The 26225-nt window shown below is 34.9% G+C and overlaps 2 protein-coding genes across 5 annotated transcripts; one reads left to right on the plus strand and one right to left on the minus strand.

Moving 5' to 3' along the window:
* Nucleotides 1–528: 528 nt before the first annotated feature.
* LOC114717437 (tryptophan synthase alpha chain) lies at nt 529–6048 on the plus strand. 3 transcript variants are annotated; one of them, XM_028902563.1, is made up of 10 exons: nt 531–725; nt 1259–1454; nt 2289–2435; nt 2507–2572; nt 3110–3218; nt 4058–4134; nt 4405–4482; nt 5208–5285; nt 5610–5669; nt 5753–6048. In XM_028902563.1, exons 2-10 carry the CDS (start codon nt 1272–1274, stop codon nt 5885–5887), a joined length of 933 nt encoding a protein of 310 aa, XP_028758396.1. In that variant the 5' UTR covers nt 531–725; nt 1259–1271; the 3' UTR covers nt 5888–6048. The 3 variants fall into 3 exon arrangements, with proteins under 3 accessions (XP_028758397.1, XP_028758396.1, XP_028758395.1); XM_028902562.1 differs by having other exon boundaries at nt 532–725; nt 1253–1454; XM_028902564.1 differs by lacking the exon at nt 5610–5669 and having other exon boundaries at nt 529–725; nt 1253–1454.
* Nucleotides 6049–7208: 1160 nt separating this feature from the next.
* LOC114717448 (V-type proton ATPase subunit F) lies at nt 7209–10728 on the minus strand. 2 transcript variants are annotated; one of them, XM_028902583.1, is made up of 5 exons: nt 10612–10728; nt 9741–9819; nt 9032–9113; nt 8374–8456; nt 7209–7798 (listed from the first exon to the last, which is right to left on the minus strand). In XM_028902583.1, the coding sequence occupies exons 2-5, from the start codon at nt 9801–9803 to the stop codon at nt 7634–7636; spliced, it is 393 nt and encodes a 130-aa protein (XP_028758416.1). In that variant the 5' UTR covers nt 9804–9819; nt 10612–10728; the 3' UTR covers nt 7209–7633. The 2 variants fall into 2 exon arrangements, with proteins under 2 accessions (XP_028758416.1, XP_028758415.1); XM_028902582.1 differs by having other exon boundaries at nt 9741–9824.
* Between the last annotated feature and the right edge of the window lie 15497 nt (nt 10729–26225).

Raw genomic sequence — 26225 nt, forward strand, 5'->3', positions numbered from 1 at the left:
GAATACAAAATACTTTCTTAAGATGTTTGAGATGGTAAGAATATTTTTAGGATCGGAGATAAATATCAGAGTAGGGGATTTGAAAGATGAAGATAATACATTCAGCATTGTCAAAAAAAAGAAAAATACAGGCTTAATTTCTTAATAACATAGGAGAAAATTAGCTAAATTAAATATGCATATCCTAAAGTATTATTTTTAATTCTTTAATTTGAAAACTTTCCTTCACCAAAATTTTCTTAATGTAACTCATATTTAATTATTAAAATATTATATTTAAGACGAATTTTAATATCAAGGCCAGAAACTAAAATGCTGCACACGTAGATTTTTTTAACCAGAATACAATGATTAAGCTGTCGAAGTTGACAGATTCAATTTTCAGATTCATTCTCCCAAGTCCCAACAAATAAGTTTAGCTAAATATATTAAATTTAAAATATATATTTTTGCAAAAATTATAGATGCAACTCAAGGAGCGCAGCGTCCGCACGTGTTTCACACCCGTCGTAAGCGGACCGTTTGGTGGAGTTATCGATTACCGATCATTAACCTCGCATATCCGCCGAAAAGAGCAACAAATCCGCTTGGACGTCTCACTCCATCTACTGTTTCACTGGGAGTGGAAAGAACTGTTTTTTATTCACTTTTAGGTTGAGTGAGCTCGCCTCCGGTGGAAGGGCCAGACGGATCTTGCTTTCGGCCTCATTTCTAACATCTCATAGGTGGGTTGTCTCTGTTTTCCCTGAATGCCCAATGCTGATAAATCGATCAATAGCCTCAAATTTAGTTTTCGTTTATCCTTCTCCTATTCGAGTAAGTATGGATGGTAGGAAGTTTTTCACGCACATATTATTCGGGGTTTACGAATGCCCTTCATTTGGCTGATTGTCGGAGGTGAGAGAGTTCAGTGCAGCAACGTCGTCGTCGACTGGGATCTGATGGTGATGAGGGAATCGACGTCGGAGGTGGCTGTGGTTTGAGAGCTCGATGAGGCACTGTGCTCTCCCTCTGTGCGGTCAAATGGGCGTGCAGGTGAAAGGAGGCTAATTGCCATTTCCGGCGCCAAAATTTCGCCCAACCAGACGGGTCCTTCATATCCGTGGGGGAGTCATGGCTTGTTTGTTCAGGAGACTGACATTGATATTTTTATTCCCATAAAGAAGTTTACATTCTCATCTTGAGTAATATTACATTATTGAACTCTTAATCGAACTAATCTTCTGCTTAAACTCATTTGTAAATCACTCAGTGACAGACGACCCTTCTTTATGGCTATTGCGCTGACATCTAGTTTCCTGCAACTGAAGAAGTGCGAGGTCGATTTCCATACTTTTTACCCCTCCAAGAAACCTATTGTATCACTTAGAAGATACACTACAATGGCTGCTATCAGCACCACAAAATCTGTTGGGATTTCCGAAACATTCAATAGACTGAAAAGAGAAGGAAAAGTAAGGACTTTTTTCTGTTGCTGCTGCGAATCATAAGCTTTTTATTTCCTTTATGTCACAATTCAGCTTGAATAATACTGGATTATCAACTTGTTCCTTAATGTGCTCAGTTGTTGATTACTTTCGTATATTGATTGCCTATTTTGCCTTTATCGTGAAGAGATTTTAGTTGAGCACTTTAGGATGTAGAATGCTCCCAGAGTTAATTGTACACTTATTCTTTCTGACTATGTTTTTAGCTCAATATATTTGGACCTGTTGTTTTTCCCCCCTCATCCACATAGCATTCTTCCTGCAATGCACGAATCATGCATACTCGTTTTCTGTATTGGAATCTTTTCAGAGTTATTTTGAAGACGGTGGAACATGAACTGATCTTTTTGGTATTTGGTTTTCAAGAAATGGTCAACTAGATGTTGGAGTAGCATAAATTTGTGACTGCGGATGAAAGAATTCTGGAGTTTAAAGTTATACCATGGTCATGTAGATTGCTGATTCCCTTAAGATGTTATAATATTTTGTGCGCATGGATGAATATTACTAAGTACCAAACTAGTAAAAGCAAACGGCTAATTTTATGCACATTTATTCACAATGAGAATAAGCAGATCATAAAATTGTTTGGTCTACGCTAATTCACTTACTTTTGAATATTTTAGTATCATTTCTTAGTCTGCAGCTTAAATGGGAACTAGATTACTTTGTTGACCATTTTCAACACTGACACTTTGACCACCTTAAATAAAATATTGCATTTGATTCTATATGTTTTAAATCTTTTTGTTTTCGAATTGCAAATGATTTTGCTCCTCTAAGAAGTCTTTTTGTGTCAAGGTGGCTTTTATCCCATACATCACTGCTGGTGATCCTGACCTTTCAACCACTGCAGAAGCACTGAAGGTGCTTGATTCATGTGGCTCTGACATAATTGAGCTAGGAGTTCCATACTCTGATCCTTTGGCAGATGGTCCTGTTATCCAGGTTTGAAGGTTTTTATGCGCTTTGGTGACATGTAATGTCCAATTCTCATATTGATGAGTCTTTCTATTCAGGCTGCTGCTACCCGTTCCTTGGGAAGGGGTACCAATTTAGATGCAATTATATCCATGCTGAAGGAGGTAAAACTGTTGAAATTTCTTGCTATTCATTAAATATTAACCTCAACCTATTTTCAATTGCTCTCCTGCTACTCTTTATAAATTTTCTTTACTCTTTTTATTTTTCACTTTTCACTGATAAGGTGGCTGTGCAAACACTCAAAAGTTGTCATGAACCCGTGATTGGATCCTGTACTGTGTCTTGAAGGGGAAGAAGATGCAATTAGACTTAATGGTATCTAGGGAATATGGTTATGGACAAGAATTTGCTGCTAAATTGCATACATGCATATTATTTTGGCCATCCTAGTTGAACACAAAAGTATGAAACCATAGAGTACCTGACCAATTTGAACCTTTGACGGGATATCTCTCTCTCTCTTCTGTGTGTGTGTGTGTGTATTTTTGAAAAAAAAAACTTGCACACACATCCATAGTCTTTAAAACAATTACTCCAAAGGATGGGGATATCTGAGAAATCTCCAGCGACTGCTTGCTCAGGTCAAATTAGTTTTAGATTCATGTTCTAATGACTATCCTGAATTGTTAATTTGACAGGTTGTTCCACAGTTGTCTTGTCCAATTGCACTGTTTACTTATTACAACCCAATACTCAAGCGTGGCACTGGGAGATTTATGTCCACTATTAGCAACGTTGGTGTCCATGGTAAGTCGTCAATAATTGCCTGAAGTTCGTTATATCATTCTGATTAGCCCGCTTATTTAGGGACCCTTATGCCGAATAATGTGATAGAAACCATAAACGAGATCAAGAAAGCAGTTCCGATCTCCTATTTCACGTGCTACACTTAAAATTGAATTTTAAAGAGAGGTAGCATATTACCTTAAGCCTTAAAAGACATCCTTCATTATTTTAGTACGCCAAAATTGTGGAGATGCGGGATTTTTGTAATCTGCGCATGATTCAGTGTACGAGTCTAATTAGATTCCTGATTCTGATTTCTGGAGGATAAAATAGAAAAATTCCAGCACTTTCCTACCTTGTCCTGGTTTGAATTGCTATATGAGGTCAACATAAAAAGTTGCCTAGGAAATGAAAAGGAAAAAAAATTGTAAAAAAACCTATTGAACTTTGGACCACATGCAAATAGTCCCTCAAACTTAAACTTTCTGAACTGGCAATTAGATTCTTTAACTTTCATATTTCGGCAACTGGGTCCTTCAATGTATTACTATTTTTCACTTGCTGATGTTAGTTTAGTTGCGATATCAGAGAATCCCACAATCTACATATTACTATGCTACCATGGGTGGAAAGTGAGATAACATCAATGAGGGGAAAAAATCCCAAAGAATCAGGGAAAGATTTATTTACTGGAATGTGTAACTGCTAGGACCTAACATTGAAAGTCGAGGAGACCGTTTGCAAGTGAACCAAAATTTCAAGGGATCTTTTTGGCATTTTCCCGAACAAAAGCATCATTTTCTTTGTTTCCTTCCAATTTAGGTATTTGAATATTATAATAATTTTCCCTATCTTTTCAGGGCTTGTGGTTCCTGATGTTCCCCTGGAGGAGACAACAGCTTTGAGGATGGAAGCTAAGAAGCATGGGATTGAATTGGTTTGTCTACCTTTAAAATGCTGGCTCACTTTGTTCCTGAATTCTTGATTAGCTGTCCTACATATTTAATCGTTGGTCATAATTTTAGAGACGCAGTTTTAAACGTATTTTTTATTGTAGTTTGTAATATGAATTTATGAAGTGGAACAATGAAATGCTTATTGTGATCAGCTCCGGTTCTAAGTTTTAGATTCTACATTTTGCAATATATGTGTTAAATTTGTTAGTCAGTGTTGTTGCTTAAAGCTTGTTTCTGTGATGTGATTAAAGGTACTCCTCACAACACCCACTACTCCAACGGACCGGATGAAAGCCATTGTTGAAGCTGCAGAGGGATTTATTTATCTTGTAAGAATCTGTTTCAACTTTCAAACATTGTAGCTCTTCCCCCCCCGGGGGGGGGGGGGTTTCTCCCCTGGTCACTATAACTTTGCACCTTCTGAGTCCCCACCCCCTCTAAATTGAATTTTGCATAATTGACAAACTAAAGGACATAATATAGCAGAATGAAATGCAAATTCCTTTGCTATTATGTATTTATTACTTTTCTGCATGCATGGGGCGCAAGTATGGTAACCAGGTGCTTTATCTATGGTCTTATGTTTGAGGCCTTGCCCTCAACTTGGGCCTTAAACTGCGGACAACTTGGTCCCAAGTTTGGATTTCTCCTATTTGAATAATGTACTATTGTAATTAGCTGTTAAAGAAGAATGAACGATCCAGTTGATCCTCAAGAGGAAGGAATACAACACAAAAGAATCACCTGGTTTCGTTAGTTAAAAAGATAAGCAAAAGAATTGAGGGTTGGTGGGTCAATTAGTGGCCATCAGAAGTGGAAAAAGTGCATCGCCAATATCAAGAAACCTGTCGTGATGTTCTCTTCACTTTTAAATTCTGTCTAATCATCTTCTGTTTGACTTTAGCAGAGCGACAGCAATATCTAATTGCCTTTTATCCCAAAATATTGAAAATGTGATGCAGAAACAGTAAAAACAGAAAATGTCTTGCAATTTGGTGATATTATGCCTATGAAACATCATGATTCATAGACCATTTCCTGATCTGCAATATAGGTGAGTTCAGTAGGAGTCACTGGAACTCGAGCATCAGTGAGTGATAAGGTTCAGGCTCTTTTGCGTGAAATTAAAGAGGTTTGTCTATTTAATCTTTGTCTTAGTTCTTTCATTTAAAGTAAAAGTCTTTTTTCTGAAGTAGAGCCCCCCCCCCTTGAAGCCATGTTTTGCTATGAAAGTCTTCTGAATACTTTGAAAAATTCTTGTCAATCTTTTAACCTGCTCTTAGCCTGTCATCTCTTTGGTTGGAACTTTCTTGTGCTGGCAATTGATCATGTATGATTGATAACAATCGGCTACCATGAGACTGGGTGAATATTTAATAGCCTGCACACCATGGTCACATTGTTAGCATTCTCCATCATGATTAAACCCTTTGTTGATTACCTCATTTCTTATCAGACGACAACAAAGCCCGTGGCAGTTGGTTTTGGGATATCAAAACCAGAGCATGCGAAACTGGTTTGTTCTTTGCCCATAACTTTTGGTGCTTCTATCTTGACGCAGTTACTTGATACTGAATCATGTAATTTGATTTGATGCAGATAGCGGGATGGGGAGCTGATGGGGTGATTGTTGGCAGTGCTATGGTGAAGTTGCTTGGTGAGGCCAAATCTCCCCAGGATGGGTTGAGAGAATTAGAAAACTTCACCAAGTCGTTAAAATCTGCACTTCCTTGAAAACTAGTTGATGAACTTGAATGAATAAGATTCATATCCTCTTCACACTTCTGTAGTACCCCCAACTGTTTTCCCTAGTGTTCCATCTCATTGAACTACCTTTGACACAATAAGTAATCTACATTTTATTGCACACATATATATTGTCTCCCTTTTTTCAAGCTGACCGTTGAATTTCGGACACTGTTTTTACTCATTTGGCGCTCAGAATAGTTTTCAAAGAATGAAATGGTGGTGAAACAGACTACTTTTAAAGGAAGATGATTGAAGGCTTTGATGGATATAGTAAGGCCACGAACCAATGTGTTCATTTTGATTCCTTGAATGCTTAGTAATATGTTATATTTTTTAAGCGGTGTCACAACTTAATAGCAACTTTTCTTTGGCGACAATTGATAGCAACTTTACTCTCATTCCAGAACTTCACATGGTCATTTTCTATCTGTTTTTTGGGGGCTTTGAAGGGAAAGGAATAGGATTTGCTTTTCTTCCTCTCGTTAGGACGAGAAATGCCCTACTGCTTTAATTTTTTAGTCCTCCTCCCCTCCTACCCTGCGTTTCCTTTGGAGGAAAGGATGTGGATAAATCTTGTAAGACTAAATTAATCAGATAAAATTTCTAAAATTTCAAAAGCATTTTTACTTTGATTAAATTTTAGAATCACACCTCTTTATCATTTACAGTTTTGGTACCCTCTCAACCTTTAGCAAGCACCCTCATCCTAGAAATGTAAAATTATTTTTTTCAGAATGGAAAATTTTAAAACTACACAAGATTTGTGCTATATGCAGGGTGAAAATTTTAAGATTTTTAAAATGAAAAGTTGACTTTTTAAAATAAGAAATTGATATTGTGTAATATGACTTTCTATTCCTGCAAAAAGCGAAAAAGGAAAAAGAAAAACTCATTTGATACCACCATAACAGTCGACTTAATATTAACTCTCTTTCTCTCTCCTCCATTAAAAATTGAAATCTTCCCCGCGCCTCTTTCGAACCAAACACATCCTTTAAGGCTGACGGGTTTAACGCTCTGGAGTCTGAATCATAGATACATTAGGGCACATTTGGAAGTCACGAGCTTATATAGGTGCAGAATATTGAAGGGAAAGGTATTTGGTCAGCTATCGTGAAATATGGGAGGGAGGAAAAAACTCCCCAGGCGCATTGGACAGCGAGAGAGATGAAGCTGCTCCATATATGATCGTTAGGTAATGCCCCGGGAAAAATAAAAAATTTCCACGAGGAAAGGTGTTTGAAAAGTGCATGCATCAATGGTACCAATAAAAGCAAAATGTGTTTGAGAAAATAAGAAAGCAAGGTTGACCCAGAAACCGAAATGAATCATCTAATGCGTGCAGTACTTTGTGCAGTAGATGTGTGAGAGAGTAGATTCCATCTTGACCTTCTAACTCTTTTTTCAATCGCACAAGTGCGTTTATTGCAAAGGATAACATCAAGCTCAAACAAATACTTCTCCTAGCACAGCTCCTGGTAAGGCAGTACACTGACTTGAGAAGAAAAGAAAATGAATCGATCTATTACCTTAAAAAGGAAAAGAAAAGAAAATGAACTGATCATCCAGCCATTTTGCTTATTAAGAGATCAAGTAATCAACACAAGGCTGGAATTTACTCACGAGGCTATGGAGTGAAGTCCTAAATGTACAGCAAACAGGAACATGCATAAAATTACTGAGTTTGAAACAATCATTCCAAACAAAATGTTTCTAACAGGAGGTAGATGCCTAACGTCTCCCAGACGCCACAGATTCAGCAGAGAATAAATACTTCACACGAGAAAGAACTGAATCATGCGCGGGATCATAAGGATGGTCTTTAGAAGGAATCTCCAATATCGCCGGAACAGGCTTGTTGTAGCTATCAACTAAAAACCTTATCATGTTTGCAACCTGGTTAATTGATGATAGGGCATTAGATCCTCCATATGACACCAAAAATTATAAGCGTATGGAGAACAGAAATTCATTGTAAATCATAGTAACGAAATTCCAAGATTAGACTGCATGAAACGCAACTCCATTGAATGCTCATGAATGAGGTCAGTGGTCAGTAGCATGGGACAGACTTAACATATATTAGTTGCACCAGATCATATATACGAAAAGTTCACATGATATAAGAGCATAATATCTGCGATGCTAAATGAATCAGAAACTTCAGCTCAAAATAATGCTATATTGCAGAGGAGGCGAAACCTATAGTATGAATAAGAATGCTTTAGGCAGAGGTTACTCAACATGTAATGAGATCAGTATACCATTGAAACATAACTATACACCATCCGCTCAGGACCTTTTTCTTAGCCATGATAGGTTAGGACCTTTGGCATCCAGCAATATGCTCAACATGTTTGCTTCAGCAAAATGGGCAATCAATAAGTTTTAGCAAGACTATAAATGCTTAATACCCTTAGCAACTTCTTTTGGTAATAATGTAAAAGTCCTATGGTACAAAAAAACCTTACATATTGGCTAATCAGCACAACTGCAATATCCTCCCTTGTTGTGAACTCTTTGAATGCATCTTCTATTTGCTTGACGGTGGTTTCTACAAAGGCAACACAAGGTATAAAACATGAGCATATTCAACAAATGTTCAGATCAATATATCAATATAAAATACAAAATCTATAGCAAATTACACTATTTATAAGGCGTGAATAATATAGGTCATTTTTCATATGCTGAGCAATGCACAGGGCCCATCTAGTTAGACATTAAAACAAATGACAACAGCAGCTAGCACCATCATGCAAATATGCAATCTCCTGCAAACCGCTTGGTTCCCATTTTATCAAACCATTTACTTCCAGGGACTGCTACTCAACGGATAATCAGCATTGCAATGAAAGTGAAAGGACGTCTAGAAATTTATCATGGATCAACGCATGGCATATGACTGAACCTTTGACAATTGACATCTTCAATATCTTTCAAATCATTTAAAGAATTGTGCTGTGCATGTACATGCGTGTGCGTGTGAGAGAGAGAGAGAGAGAGTCAATACGATATTTGAGATAAGATGGAGTTATTCCATTGTCCTAACATTATTTTTGGAAAGAATTGCTGCATAACAAGATGAAATAAGTTGTGCTTAGAGAGATCCAAATTGCAGAAGCATACTTGAGTCCACAATAAGGTAGTTTGTCTTCCTACGCAAGTCGACATTGCCCACCCCAGCCAGCAAAAATCCAACAACAGTGTCCTGGGTTAAATTCAATTCACTAGTTGTAAGAGTTCCGTATGTTTTAAACATTTGTAAGAAAAACATGACTTGGATCAGAAATAAAACAACACAATGGAGAATTTATAGAACATATCAACGATTTTTTAATTAGTCTAGGATGATACACGATTATTTACGTACCATACAGTCATATACAAAATATCGAAAAATATTTCCTCTTCAGATGTCGTAGAATTGAAATAACATTAGCTTCAACGGTGATAAATATAGACAATCAACACAAAATTTAAAAGAAATTATGAGGTTATCTAAATCAAAGTTCATGAACAAAAATGGACTCATCAGTTTTAATGGTATTTTCTCACATCGCCATTTGTCATTTGCCATTCACCATCTTACAAATTGATTTTGAAGACTCACTGATTTTTGATACATTAGGAAATTCTACAGCTTGATCCTGAGGGGATCTTATTCAAGTCCCACCCACGCAACCACTGAAGCTAGGAGCAAATGGATAAAACGCCACACGAACTATTAAACCCTTCATACGTCACAGAAATGTCTCAAAACCACGCCAATATAAGCAAGCACTTATGCTCTACAAGACACCCCCCCAAGCATGAGTAGCAAATGCGGAGTTCTCACCTCATCTGCAATCATTGCAATGAGTGCGGAATTTCTCGAAGGAATTTGAACTCTGTTGGCCATTAGTATGAAAATGGTGCTGAACTAGATAAAGGAAGGCAAAACAGAAAAAGGAAGAGAGACCATATGTTAATTAGCCACGAACATTCAGAATACAGATTGTGTAACCATAAAATGAAACACATGAATTTGATTTCTATATGCAAGCACAAATTTAAAAAATGTAAATGGAATAAACATCTACTTGAAACCAGTTGTACAACTAAAATAAATACGGCGCCAATAAGCGTTTTCATTGTTCCCTCTATCTCTTAACAATTATATAAACCATATAATTCTCATAAATCAACAAATTAAAGAACATTTGACATTACTTTAGACAGAAAAGTTCCTGAGTCTTGTGATTTAAGTGGGGTTCACAGATATCAAGGGAAAACCCAGAAACAAACACTCAAAGAAAGATATAATTTGAAGAAGAAATCGCAATGATACTTCAAAGAAGGAAAGAAACAGGAGCGTTGAATTTCTTTTTCTCTTTCAAAAAAGTAATTGACTTGATCTGGGTTGGTACTCAGAAGGATTCATTCTGGGACAAACTCCTACCAGGATAAAGACAGACACAGACGCGACCGGAGATCTATGATCAAAACATCACTTGATCAAATGCTTAGCCATCAAGAATGAGTTCAACTATGTAAAATTAAATTCATATTACGCGAAATACCCCATCGACTATGAATCAAACATAAAGGCAGGCTCCATCTACTGATTACAACATCATAGAACAAATACATCGATTATCAAATACAGTATTTAGAGATTACATAAAGCGAGCAGTTTGGGCGCATAAATAAATTGGGTAAGAGCATACCAAATGTTAGGATTCAGAGCGTTGGCGTCGAACAGATGGAAGTGGATCGATCCAGGCGAGTTCGTCAGTGACGAGGTATATAAAATTACCGAGTCCGAACAGCTGTAATGTTAAGGGGAGCCCATTCTCGCCGAGAAACAGTACTTCCTGTGAATTACTTCTTTTTGTTTTTTTGGTCAGAGTGCTTCCTGTGAATTACTGATTACTGGTGGAGTAATGCTTATCCGATGCTTAACAGTGAATTCTTCTCCAATCCTAAACACAAGACCCTATAAATTACACTATAAAAAAAATATTATATTTAAGACGGGACAAATATAAGACCTATGTAACTAATTTGATTATAATAAAGAAGTTAGGTAAGTTAGTTAATTATAAAAAATAAGACATATTTTTTCTAAAACATCATAATCATCTTTTTTAATATCCTTTCTTCCTCACTTACTTGACTGTGATTGAAGGAGTATCTATAAGAGTAATTTAAAAAAAATTGATAAAAATAAAAAAATAGACCTTATATTTATGACCAAAATTAACTTAACCATTAAGTCTTAAAGATCGGAGGAGTAATTATATATATAAAGGGATCAAAATTTAAATTAGAGTTATAAAATTTCAATGAAAATATAAATATTGAAAGAAAGTAGTAAATTTCCATGGGGATGTATAGATCTACCGGAACAATAGATTGCAAGCTGTTATAATATATTAAGTATTATTTGAAATATATAATAGTATAACGGATATTAATTTTTAATAATATATTTTAATAAAATGCACTATTTATGAATGGACCTACTCAGCCTTCCTGACCGCAGAACGTATGGATCTGGATACAGACAGGCCCAACCCACTGGCAGGATCATTTTTTGGGACAATTATATTAATCATTTTGCTTACATCAGATAATTCATTGAAAAGTGAAAACTTATTAATGCTTTAAAAATTTTAAAACTTCTTTCAATGAATTTCATTAATTATAAACGTGGTTATTTAGTTTTTGTTAGAAGAGTGTTTAACTTGTTGAGAAACACGAGAACAAATTACTATCTCTTGTCCTAATTATTAGACCTCGTTTATAGTGTACAAATAAGATCTTATAATTAAGACCAGAGGTGGTAATATTTTAGACAAAGGAAGAATCAAATCTGGAAAACACAAACATTAAATATTGGCAAACACTTAAAAGGCGGAACTGTGGAGACATCATGGCAATCCCTCCTTTCGAAGGGCATTTTGCATAAGGTGACGTTGTGACAACCTAATTGATCTCTCTTCCTCATGAAATGGTGACCAATCTTACCAAACATACAAGTCCTCCCTTTTTAACAAAACATTTAATAGCTAATACTAACTCATAAATCTAATATTCCAACAGTGCATGTGTGTTACCGATTTCGAATATTATATATATACGCATATAAGGTATGTTTATAAAAAGATGATTGAAAACAAAGTAGGCTTGAAAAAGCTATATAGAGTAGATGTATTATTTGATATCAAAACTGTTTTTTCCCCCTCCTAATGGAGCAGTGCGCGTTCAAAATTACTTTTATTTATAGTAATTAACGTAGCATACATGTACCAACTTTTATGAGCCGTTAAATCGTAATACTACCTTCAATTTTTAATATAAAAACTAGTTTGATTTTTAATTTGATCCTAAATATAAGACTCCAATTCACTCTGTCTTTTATATTTGTCCATTTTTTCAAAATAGTCCTTGCAATGGTTGCACATATTTCATAACATAATTGTTTTAGTTAATACACATGATAAGTAAGGGTATTCTAAAAAATAAAATACCTATTTATTATAAATAACTAGTTTAACTAATTTTTTAATCTTCCCAAATTTGTTAGTTATGTCTTATATTAAGGACGAAAATAGTATAAGATGAATATGGGCATACAAAATTTGTTCATATATAGTCAACTAAGATAGTGGCGCATGGGGGCGGAGCTATAGAATGTACGTAATTTTTTTTTTTTTTGGCCTGAATAGAATGTACGTAATTGAAGAACAATAAAAAGTAAAGTGAAACGAAATAAATGAATGCATAATTTGTATGTTTAAATATCAAACAAATAGCAGTCATTTCCATGATAAATAAACATTGAAAGAGTATTTTGTACTCCTCCGGTCCTTATTATAAGACCCAATTGACTTATTTGAGGAGATTAAGGAAGTAAGTTAAGTTGGTTATTTATAATAAATAAGTGTTGTTATTCTTAAAATATCCTTGCTAATTAAGTATATTGGCTAAAACTATCATTATTAGAAGGATTATCTTGGAAAAAAATGCATAAATATAAGAGAAAAAATGGATTGGGTCTTATAATTAGGACCAAATAAAAAGTCAAATTGGATCTTATAATAAGGACCAGAGGAGTATGAGTTTAGAAATTTCGTTAAACAGTGTCTTAAGAAAAGGATTAAGAAAGTAAACGAATAAGAATTCAGGGAGTCAAAATCAGGCGCGGCTTTTTAACAACGGTAAAAATAACTGGCAAGCAGACTTTATTATGTCCAAAGCATACGGACTTATTTGAAGTTTCAGACGAACGAAAGGTGACACCACTGACTCTTTAAAGTTCAAACCATATCCAAGGAGACTAAGGAAAGACGATGTCTTACAAACGGGAAGCTACTAATTATTAATAAACAGATCAGAAACAACATTTCAGATTTAGTACTTGTCTAAACAACATGGATGACACATGAAGTCTTGAAACAGGACCTAATCAATCAGCAACTCAGACACTGCGTACTTTCCTCCCCCTCCTTTGTTCGCTAGCTAGCTAGCTGCACCTGCAATATATATATATATATATATATATATATATAGCCACACATATATAATAATGAGTATACTCAATATGATATGTTAATTAAGAGTATGACAATAGTATATCTCGACCTTTCGTATATTTGCCAACCCAGATATATACCCAGTGTATAAGAACATATTCCAAGCTCTCAAATCCCCATCCTGGAAATATCAACTAGGTTCGAAGCATATTGTTCATATTAATAAAGGAATGGCAAACATTACATCATAGTTACGGATGAGTACTTTTCAGAAACTAATTAGAGAAGTTAATTCTGTATATATGTATGGAAATGCAATATAGCGCTGTAGATCCAATCACCGACGATCTCTACACTACAAATATTCACAAGTTAATTGTACATATAGAAATGCGATGTTACTTTATAGCTCTTTGGATCCAATTTTATACCTAGTCTATGCACTCCAAAACACAATGCGCGCACACACAGATGAACGACGACACGGAAGCTTTACAAAGATGTACGCACGGAATGGAAATGAAAGATTACTAACCAGATAGCAAGCTAGCGGATATGGTGGGATCTCATTGATGATGTGATCAGGAATAAAGCTAGTGATCCTTCTTCCTGGTTCTTTTGGACAAAGGGACATAAGCACCTTCACCTTCCTTGCTTGCACACTTGCCCCTTCCCTTGCGTGTGGTTTTTGAAGTTGATGGTCCCTCTGCTGATGCAACTTGTTGCTTCTGGTAATTATCCACACTTTCTCTCAATCTGCAAACCCCCCACCACAGTTATATTGAACCCTGGTTCTCATAATTAATATTATGCAAGAAAATCAAGTGGAAATCTTCGTGTATATATAAGCATGTAATCGCGAGAAATTTTAGTTTGCGCATAATCGATATCTATCCTATCCGAGTAATCTGAAGTAATTAAAGGATATTCCTTGGTAAGCTCAAATAACACGTTTGGCATATTAGGTTTTTTTCCCCTCAGGTAGGAGATTATTTTCTTATAATAATGTGGGACGGAGAAAGACAGCATGAGGTACATCTTCTACAGTAGTCATTACGTATTTAGAGCTAAAGAGTAGCACAAAAAGAGTGAGAGTCTACTATTTCTTTCCCTACTCGTTTCTGGTTAGAATGCGTGTATATATATAGGATCATTGTCGTGACGGCATAACGAGTTGGAATTAGAAAGCTTTAAATAAGAGCAGGCAAGAAAATCTCACAAGATCTAGAAATAAAAAACGGCTAGCTACTTGCTTATTAACTATCGGTTGTCACCGACGAAGGAGGCAAATCTAAATGGAGCCACTGGGAACTGTTCACCCACTTACGTGAACATCGTTTAGTGCCTTATCAGATCACCACCAGCACACTGATCACAAACTTGGTCGACCTTCTTGGTTTGGTTCAATGGTTTATCATTGTTCATTCTTGTTCTTGGGTCTCTATATCCCCAGCTGTGCTCCCCCCCCCCCCTCTCCTCACTCACGCACACAGAAGAAATCACAATATTGATGGAAACTGGGGAGATGATTTGGCAGTAACATACTTGAGGGTGACATAAAAAGAGCATTACGCATAAGACATTTACTTAAGAGGATTCAGACTTAATTATCACTAGTCGTGAACGGAATGTTCATTTTAATTTTCATTAGGGAATAAAGAATAAAGATTTGTGAACATATACTTCATAAACAGGGGAAAATGTTACATATGGAGCATATCATCTCAAAGGATGTGGAAAATAATAATAAGTAATCTTTATATTCTTCCGGTCTTAACTATAAGACTCATTTTATAATGTAAATTATATTATAAAATAGGTCTTATATTTAGAACAGAAAGAGTATAATGCAAGCATGGAAAACAACATCACATCACTACAAAACCCAGATATGCATGTTTTAATTGTTATTATATACTCGATCTTATATAAATCTTAATTCATATTTTAAGCCGGTGGAAAGACTAATGTAAATTCATATATAATTTTCACTTGTACTCAATATATATATATATATATAGGTTTTTGGGTTTTAAAGTTTTAGTTTGAATGACTTGTTGAAGGCTACATAATGAAACAACCCAAAGCACACAAGAGAGAAGTTAAGCCCCAGGGATCAGTAGGCGGAACTTACCGTCGGAGATGTTCCTCGACTTGAGTTGGAGTGGCCAATAGGTTTCTCACTTCTGCCTCCACCAAGTCTTCTGATCCCTCATCGTTGTACTCGATCTGTATCATAAGACAACTAACTTTATTATGACCTCGCAGAACACACCAACAACTACATAGTAAAAAGGGGGGGAGAGAAGAAGAAGAAACTCGTACCCTAAACCAGCGCCGGTTAACATCATAGTCGACGACGGTTCCTAAGTAACCAACCCCAGCAGATGTCTTATAGATCAAACGACCAATGAGTGCCTGAGCATGAGGAGGTAATACCTTTCCCTGTTGATCAGGATTTCCATACAATTAATTGTCATCATAAGCAAGTAATCAAAACGTTGGAAATGAATAATGTTTATTTAATAATCAAAAGCGCATACCGGAGGTTGCACTCCGCTGTTGAAATTCAGGATGATTTCGATCCTTGGAAGGGGTTGATCAACTTCTTGTTCGGCTATTTTGTTCCACTTTTGGGGCTCGGGATCTTCAATACATGAATAGGCGTCTTCAACTATACTCAAACAAAATCAAGAACATTGTTAGAAATTAAATAAGCATTACATGAACATACACAAACTGTTTGTGTGGTATATACATATGAAAAAAGAGATCATCATGTAAGGTAGGGAAAAACTCTTCTCGAGTGTTGATTATACATTTTACATCTTTTCTATTATTATTAACTGAATCCGAATTCAACCTATCATGTGTGTGTGTGTGTATATATATATATATATATATTTATATATAGTTAATTCACGATTGAAGAACAGGGAAAGAAGAATATAAACTGTGTGAAAATAGAATTGACAAGTCAATGCAAACTCATGAATCTCGAAGGGAATAAAAGTAGGCATTTCATAATCTACCATCAAGGGGATTATCCCGACAATCACGTAATGTGTTCAATTACGTGGTTTATGTATTAAGATCAGGAAGACTACAGTCATGGAGATGTAACATTTGACCGCAGCAAACATACAACTTTTGAACAATCTCATGCCCCTGTTGATATATATACACATATATATATACACACACAAATTAAAGATGTATATATATTAAGTAGCCTCTCTCTCTCTCTCTCTCTACACACACAATGAAAATGAAGATTAGTGATCGCTAAATTGACCATTAAATTTTCTGACCAGCAGCGTTGCTTCAAGAAGTGCTACCCTTCGTCAACTTTCAACAGCCCATTCTGGATTTATAAAGACACCAACTCTTCGATGTATCATATGGCATCCGAAACACAGCCTTGGCTTTTTTGCCTTGCAAAAATATAATTTCGTATTGTTCTTTGGTTTTTTTTTTTAATTTTCTGATTGAAAAGATTTTTAGCGTTGTGTCTGATGTAAGAATAAATCAACTCCACTTTCTGGATATGATCTTCTTCCTTTGTTTAGGCATGATCTCCATCAGTAGATCTAGATCTGGACCCGCTGATCAGTTATCAATCGACAACGGGGGCAAAAAAATAAAAGAAAAAACCTCGGACTTCAGCCTCCGATTGTCACGCCTCGGTTCAATTCGCAACAATTCAATGATGGACAAGAATCAAATCACACAATAATCAACACACACGCACACAAATTATCAGACACAAAAGAAGAAGATCAGTAACATGCAACCAGATAATTGGGTTGATAAATTGAAAATCGAGTAGGGGCTGGGGATTAATTCACCATCCACGGGGTTTTGGTGGAACATGTAAGCGTCGGCCATATTTTACAGCTGAAGTTGTCAAAATTCCCTACGCAAGTCTAGCCAATGATCTGCGAGCATCAGATCCAGATTAGGACCCTTTGAAAAATATGTGTCTGGAATTAAACAATTCACAGAAACCCTAACACACTTACTTGGCCCACCTCTGCAACAGAGAAATTGAGTCAGACTCAGTGTGACCACCTCCACCAGGAAGCTGTGTTTGACGCAAAGTGAATTGACTAATAGAGGCTAATAGGCTTATATATACACACAAACACGCCCACATCCACGCAAGAGACACGGACACATACATCTTCTCAATTATTATAAAATAATATAAACAAATATTAATGAGTTTCGGGTTTTGAGGATTTTTCTATTATTAACCGCTTAATTGCACTCCATTTTGTTCATGTCATCATATTAAAGGTGGCCAAGTCCATCCATGCTCGCGAATTTACACTGTCCCGTCCAACCATACGGTGCCACGTGTGTTTTGTGTGTGGGAGAGTGCTACCATGAGTAACTTATGCTGACCTGGTGTAAGAGGGTAGTAACACATAGCTTTCTTTTGAGTAGCTTTCACGCGCTTCCTTTGAGAGTGATACTCCTGCCTTCAGCAGCATTTCTTTCTTTTCTGTTTTGACTCAGGAGTCAGGACACCGTCCGAATCCAATTAACTGGCTTGAGATAAAATTTCAGAATATTAAGTTATTATTTTTGGTAAACCTAGCTACCATATTTTTCAAATTAATTGGTTGAATGTATCTTCTTAAATTCATACATAGTCATCCAAACGGAGGGCTTTTCGATTATACTTGAATCCATGGCAACCTTCCTTTGTCATTGCAATTATAGATACTTTATTGTTACTTGACACGTGGATTCGCTTGTTTTATATTGCTCTTGTCATTAATATAAAACTTAATTAATCAATTTAAATAGATTAAGAATGTTAGTTAAATTAGTTAATATATTTTTTTTATGACGACAATATCTTGTAAGTAATGGCCTTTTATTAGATATCTATTCCTGACAATATAATTTTGCTAAAGACTTTAATTAATAGGATTTAATTAATCTTGCACACAAGAGCAATTAATGGCGGGAGTTTTCATTTTTGTACATGCTTTTTCTAACCTTTGTATACACCATTTTGAGTTTTGACATGCTTTTATTCCTAACAATTGTTTACATTTTCCCTTAAATTAAGAAATATTTAATTAATCGTGCAACCCGCTTATTATGAAATTATGTTGAATATTCTTTCGATTCATACATATTTTACCTTTGAGAATGTCCGTTAATGTAATCCGCATCCTGCTTATTAACAGTATCTCTTTTTCTATATTTCTTTGCCGCCCTCATCAGAACTGTCCGAATCCAATTTAGGATCAAATTTTACATTATACATCCACATGTTCTGAATTGATTTCTTTCCCTGTTCTTTTTCCTCGTTTTTCCCCCCTCGATTCCTTTCCCTAATTATATGGTACGGATGCATGATATTCCTAAATGAGGGCTGCTTATGAACTGTGACAAAGTTCGCAGCACTTGAAATTGAAAACCATATCTACTTTAAAAGTATATATATATATATGGTATAGCTATATATATGGACACACACACGAGACCTTCGGATATCATGAGTTGCATATAATTTTGGGTTTAATGATGATACGATATGCAGATGCAGTGTTTTCCCAAGTAAATGCACATAATCATATAATTATCTTCACATTCAAAGTCAGCAGGTTCAAAAATGAAGAAAAACCAAAGAACCAAAGGCTGCTTACTCGATATATAGATATTTACCACTAAAGCTGAATATCTATATATCCAAGAAAGTACCAGAAGCTAGCTGATAATAACACGTTAGAAAGTGCATGAAATGAAATTTTATCGAAGAAGTTGCTAGATATAGCTAGGCGCATTCACCTGCAATTATATTATAGCAATTCCGTAAACTTACAGTGATTATGAGGCCAGAGACGTTACTCGAGTATTAACGTTCTAAGTCTTCGTTTTAGTGTTGTCTTGTTTTCCTCTCGGTCTGTTTTTTTTTTTTTTTCTAGACTCAGAAAACACTTATAAAAATACTTACAGATTATTTACTTGGTAGTGGGATTCGAGCTTACAAGTGATGAATCCACTGCTGACCAACTAGAGCACTGGTGGTCCATAAGGAGAAGCAAGCCAAGCAACTACAGAAGAAGCTCAGTTAACAACAGAAGGCAATTTGGGCTGGGCTCTATTGGATTGTTGTCTTGGGTGGGGTCTGGGCCCATTATTTGGATGCATGGGGCCCATATGGGGGCTGGCAGGCATGTTTGGTGTTCTGACGGCCCATCAAAAAAAGGCGCGAGTGAAAGTGAAAAGATGCAAGACATAAATCGGAAAGGGGGTCCCATATGGCATCAGCCGACTCACGAGAGATTCATGCGTATTGCGTAACTCCCGTGTCCTTCCCATTTTCCAATGCCCAATTGCTTCCCCTCTTCCCTCCCCACGGCACCACCCCATGTATAATTGTTTCCCTTTTTTTCCCCATCATATGACAGAATTTAATAACATAATACTTAACGACTCCACACGTGTGTTATTTATTGAATTTGACATTTTAGTGTTTTTTTTAATCCATGTTTGTAAATACATGGTACGTGTACTGTGATAAATTTTGTGTCTTCTCTTTATACATTGATTGATACCCATTATATCTTTCCGAGCTTGCCACGCGCACCAGTTCCGCTTCACGAGAAATGGTTCTTCCAAAAGTGATCATCCACACTTTATCCCATTTAAATACAGGTTATGTCTAATCATTTCATCAGACCAAGATATAATTAAATTATTAAAGTAGCCTAGAAATAAAGAAATTTTTTCAAATTTACTCCTGCTTAATTAAAGATATTTGTTTAACGAGATTTGTTACTTTCTGCTTTAAAATCCAAGGGATGAATTCATTCATCGATTCATTATTATTTGAATTTTGAGAGCTAACTTGTTCTTTTTTGTTTTCAAACCCTGTACCACTTATTCAAAAGTGAAATCACATCCGGAGATTAGATTTTAACATTATTGAGGAATGAAGTTGAAGACTACCGACTGGTCCCTTTCTCTCTCCCCCTCTCTGCCATTCAAAGTCTCATTATGACCACTGCACATATATACGCGTCTGGTATAATAATAACCAACGCTGCCCCTTTCCCACTCTTCCTCTTCACTGTTCTTCCCCCAACATAATTTATTCTTTTCTTGTTCACTCCGTCAATAAAAATCAAAAACACATCCTTCTTCGCACCTTCCCCATACCTTTTTCTGGGTTCTAAAGCCTGTTTGGAACGAAAACGCAGACAAAAGGAACAAAAAACACCAAAAGGTGAAGTAAACCCATCATACCAAAACAAGACCAAGGACGCATCAAGTGAGAACAGTGGTTAGTGAAAGTGAGAAGAGATAGGATCCCATCACATTAAAGTTTTTAAAAGACAAAGCCATTGACTTGTGTTGCAAGCACCTTACCCTTCTTTCTAAAAAGGCCATTGCATAACAGCCCTCCTTCATTCACATACCTCACCCCTCCGCCCCAGACTATGTTATTAAAGCCATATTCCATTCGCGCACGATTCTTAAGAAATTTCCCTTGTTTAACTTTGTTCCCTCGCAGCTTTTCTTATCTTCACACGTCTTGATGGAAGCCAAGTGTTGGCAATTAAATCTGCATGTGCTTTCTAATTTAGTTCTGAATTTTTGTTGAAAAAGCTTTTCATATTTAGAGGGTGTTTGGATGAAAACCAAACCATGGTTTCGGAAGTGCTTTTACGGTTTACAAAATAAATATGTGGAGGAGTTTGTCTTGTTTTGTGAAAAAGTGCTTCTGAGAATTACTTTTTGTGGTTGCCAAACACCCCCTTAGTGTTCTCTCTTCAGGTCACCGGATCAAACCTGTACTGTATGTATGAGTGTGTTGATATGTATTGCGCCCCTCTCCTAATATAAGTTACGTGTAATATATTTTTGTATGTTAATGAATACATTGAATTAACAATTTTTTTCTTTTTAAAATTTTCAATTTTAGCTTCGTTAAAATTTTCTCTCTCCACGTTTACAAATTATTCTCATATATTTTCCTTCCTTTTCTCTTTTTTATAAAAATTAAATGAAATTAAAATAAAAAAAGACATTAAATTTATTATAAATGGTTTACATTTAGGGGCAAAACTTCTCCCAGCAAGGTGATATGCTCTTTCAATTTGACCCTTGTGAGAAAAAAAAACATAATTGCATTTGATCAGTTAAAAAAAGAAAAGAAAAGGAAATTGCAAGTTTTGTCTGTGCGGAACTCTTAGGCGCGATATTCCCCTCCTTAGGCCCTCTCTCTCTCAGATCTCCATGCAAATCAACATGCTTAAAGCTAAAAGTTGGTGCATCAATTTTTATGCACCCACTTTTCCCAGATTAATCATATTTTTCATTCGTAAGTTGATCCTATTTTTTTAGTAATTTATAAATCTGTCGTTCTCATAACGTCCGAATTGGCATTATAAACTGTATTCAAACGAATATATATATATATATATATATATTTATATTATGTGTTGTGTTAAAACCATCATTGCATTAGTTTTCCTGACCATCACATGCGGGAGGAGGCGATTTGTGCAGCACTGCTTGGATAGAATAATGATGTGGCCGGTTAATTAGAACACGATTAAGAATAAATATTTTTGGGTAATAACTGGAAACTAAAATTAAAAGAATACATGCTAGTTTTCACCCTTAATATAAATACTAATTAACTTACTTATCCAGAAGATTAAAAAAAATTAATATATTTATATTTTTCATTTTTTTACCTAAATTAAGAAGTCATTATTATAAATTGATATACAATCTAATGATATATATATATATGTATTTTAAAAAAATCACGAGATATATGCTGTAATTAAATAATCTAATATTCTTATTAATCTTTCTAGATTAATTAATTAGATCTCATATTAAATAACGAGTAGTATTTTATAAAGAGTTTCCAAAAAGCAACTAATTTGGTAGTGAAATGATTACTTTAAAGCAAAAGCAATATTTAGATAGACCGAACGCACAGAATATTTAGCCTTTAATTTCACAAAATTAGGGGAAAAACACATCTTTTAGCCATAAAAAGTCAGTAGGAATCATCACCCAAAAAAAAAAGGGAAAATTGCAAAAAAAGACCTTGGAATTGCAAAAACGCAGATAGGGACCCTTGACAACTTCACTATGGGTTTTGACAACTTCAGGGCATATTATTCTTGTCAAAACCCATAGTGAAGTTGTCAAGGGTCCATATCTGCGTTTTTGCAATTCCAAGGTCTTTTTTTGCAATTTCTCCAAAAAAAAAAAGTCAGCAACGCAGGAATTTTTTTTAATGGCTAACCATGGGAATTATTATTGAATAAAAAACATGTTAAGCGATCATCAAATAACGTGGAATATACCATACATTTTAAGTATAGAATATCCGTAAAGAATGTGTTGTAAAGTTTTACAAGATTGAGGTGGCATCGGCTGAGTCGAGATCCAAAAACTTTAGTTCAATAAGGCGTACAAGATACAACTTAACAAGTGATTAAGTAATACCCCAGTCCTTAATATAAGAGTTAGTTAATTAATTTAAATAGATTAAAAAAAATATTTATATTGGTTATTTGTAATAAATAGATGTTATTTTTTAAAAAATATCATTGCTAATCAAATATATTAGTCAGAACTATCATTATTACAATGACTACTTTAAAAACAAATAAGTATATATAAGAGATAAAAAGAATTGGGATCTTATATTTAATATCAAAATAAAAACCAAATAAATTTTTATATTAATTAAGAATTGGATGCAGTAATAATTATCATATCTAACGAGAGACAAACGATTTGTATTGCACTAGTTTAAGCCATGGGCTTCTCTATTTCGTAAATGGATTTCTAAGTCCTTATAACAGTTTATTTTGTGTGGGGAAAAAAAAGTTAACAAGTAATAAACTAAAAGGTCAAAAACCCTACTATTAATTGTTCAGCCAGAGTCTTGCAACCAACTATTATCTCCGTTCTAATTATAAAAGCCAATTGACTAATTTGAGAAGATTAAAAAAGCAAAATGAGTTAGTTATTTGTCCTAAATAAGTGTTCTCTTTTCTAAAATATCATTGCTAATCAAGTGTATTGATTATAACTATTATTATTAGAAGGGTTACTTTGAAAAAAATGTATAAATACGAGAGACAAAATGGATTGGGATCTTATATTTAAGACCAAAATAAAAGTCAAATGGGACTTTATATTAGGTACCGGAGGTAGTATATATTACAAGAAAACAACGGAAAAGGAAAATAAACAAGCAAACAAGAGACGAAAGAAACGTGTATGTGTTATGCCCTAAGCATGCACATATTAGATAACTTGTAATTAAGTCATTGTTCATCGGTTTACGTCTTGCCAAATTGACATTAACGGTGGAAGACGCTTTAATTTGATAAATCTGGTGGCGTGGCTTCTTCGACTTGCAGATGCGATGATTGTTTAAAAGTTCGACTTAGTTAAATTATGTGTAATTCTAGTAATCATCTATAACAATTCAGTTATGCCCATATGCGAAATGGGAAAAAAATTGATTTAGATGGAAAAAATTAATTAAATTAGTTATCACTCAAAAACAGAAACATGGGAGGGTTAAAATCACTATTACAATTAATTTTATAATTTAAAATTATAATTAAATCAAGTGGTTGACTCTGCCTATGTGGGTGTATCAATATCAATACTAATATAATTAAAAGACAAGTGTTAAGGTACAAATTTGTTTAGGGAGTTTTCATTTAAAAATCATAGACAACTGAAAAAATTTTTGGGCGTGAATATTACCTCCTATTATTATAAATGTTACCGACCAACATAATTATTTTAATCTCACCACAAAAAAAAACATAATTATTTTAATGGATCATGTTAATTATTCTAACAGTATGAACAATATTGTTATAAATTTAAATTTTTAGAATAAATTTAGTTATTTATAGTAAATATGTATTTTTTTTTCAAAATATCATTCAAATAGAGTGTATCGGTTAGAACTGTTATTAATACAATGACTATTTAAAAAAAGATAAAGATAAAAAATAAAATAAATTAAAATTTTATATTTAAGATCAAAATAAAAATTAAATAATCTTTTATATTTAAGTAAAGGAGATACTTCTCTGGTCCTATTTATAGGACATAGAGAGAAGATATTTTTTAGTCTTATTTATAGGGTACTGAGAGAAATTTTTTAGATGGATATAGAATTTTACCCTTTATTTATTATTTTGTTAACTGTATTTATATAAGATATAATATATATTAAATAAGAATAAAATTTAAAAGTTAATAAATTTTAAATAAGAATTAATAATTTAAATTTTTTTTTATCTCACAAATATTTTAGAAGTAAAAGCAAGGATTGAAGGATAGAGAGAGAGAGAGAGAGAGAGAGAGAGAAGGAGGCAGAAGGGTTAAATGAAGTAGGTGAGACGTGAACATCCTGAAGTAAATTATGGTTCTGAGAAAAGAAATATTATTAGAGAATATCGGCCCCAACAAACTCTATTATTGCTTCTCTGACCCCTTTCAGAATCCTTCTTTTTTTTTTTTTCAAAATATAATTAAGTAAGTAATCAAGTCATGACTACTGCCAAGTGCCAAGTGTTCCTGGTATCAATAAATACGGTAACCAGAGACAGACACTCGTGGATGGTACGATCTGCACATACTTTCATTTTTACCGTCAGATTTTGTACAAATATGTACTCACATCTTTCAAAAAAGTAGTGTGAGTTTATTTTATGGATTATTATTTGTTAAATAGAGTGACTCAGGTCAGGTGAAGACTGAAGAGTGAGGCAAGAGGGATTAAAATAAGCGGGGGTGACTATTCTGAGGCATGAGGGGAGAACTGACTGCGACAGAAACTGAATACTTAGAAATTAAAAAATGCTAACATCAAAGGCCCCAGAATTGACTGCTCCTGATGATTTAAGAAATAAAATAATGGACGCGCAATTTCCAACATGCTCTGTGGAATTATGGACTTGGTACGAGGCCAATAAACGACAAAACATGGTTTCCATCAGCCCTGTGCTTTGAGACTGAGGAAAAGGGCAGGCAAAAGAAACAAGATTTGAAGGGACATGTTTAACCAAACTGTGACTCTCAGCTTCGGGATTTTCTGAGCAACCAAACAGCCAAAACGCAGGTCGTGGCCACGGGTCTCTGTCATCATAGCGTTTCGACGGAAATCTCTAGTGCCATAATTATTATGATGATTTTAATCATACGATGAGAGGAAAAAAAGTTAAAACTTAATCAGAAAATTGCTTACCGTTTTTTCTGCTTTTTGATATGATGATCGCCTGAGCGTATAAAGCAAGGAAACTGTCAAATTGAAGAAAGAAGAGAGACTCTGTCGTGTTGCAGGAGCGGGAAGATGATGAAATGTCAGAAATAAATAGGAGATGATTAATCCGTATCTAAAATATTAGAGATGCAGCATCACGCAAATAATTAATACTAGGACTTGTTAATCACTCTTGTCTGTATTATCCCAGTAATTTCCAGGGATACGGTTGTGTGATGTCAGATTGCACTGCATACAGATTCTGGGCAAGGCAAACCATTGTTCCAGATTTTAAAACAGCATCGCCCAGTTTAGTTGTTTAGAAGGCATCTTGTAATTCGTAGTCCGTCCACCTTACCTTCCGATCTTTATTTGCCGACTCGTTTTCCTTGTTTCTGAAGAAAAGAATATCAGTGAATCAAGCAAAACCCAAAGTCTACGCTATAAAATATAGACCAGCTTTGTCATTGAGATATAGTAGCATATTTTAAGTCGAGACCATCGCAAACCCAGGACA

Source organism: Neltuma alba, unplaced genomic scaffold (assembly GCF_004799145.2).
Source record: "Neltuma alba isolate B1F8T4 unplaced genomic scaffold, ASM479914v2 tig00011737_pilon, whole genome shotgun sequence".
NCBI lineage: Eukaryota > Viridiplantae > Streptophyta > Magnoliopsida > Fabales > Fabaceae > Neltuma > Neltuma alba.

Excerpts from the sequence above, each read along its gene's own strand:
- LOC114717448 (XM_028902583.1), bottom strand. The coding sequence starts at position 9,803 with ATGGCCAACAGAGTTCAAATTCCTTCGAGAAATTCCGCACTCATTGCA. Across the intron at positions 9,114-9,740 it reads TTGCAATGATTGCAGATGAG|GACACTGTTGTTGGATTTTT; the intron begins GTGAGAACTCCG and ends AATTTAACCCAG. Across the intron at positions 7,799-8,373 it reads TTGTGCTGATTAGCCAATAT|GTTGCAAACATGATAAGGTT; the intron begins GTAAGGTTTTTT and ends TCAATTAACCAG.
- LOC114717437 (XM_028902563.1), top strand. The coding sequence starts at position 1,272 with ATGGCTATTGCGCTGACATCTAGTTTCCTGCAACTGAAGAAGTGCGAG. Across the intron at positions 2,436-2,506 it reads CAGATGGTCCTGTTATCCAG|GCTGCTGCTACCCGTTCCTT; the intron begins GTTTGAAGGTTT and ends CTTTCTATTCAG. Across the intron at positions 5,286-5,609 it reads TTTTGCGTGAAATTAAAGAG|ACGACAACAAAGCCCGTGGC; the intron begins GTTTGTCTATTT and ends ATTTCTTATCAG.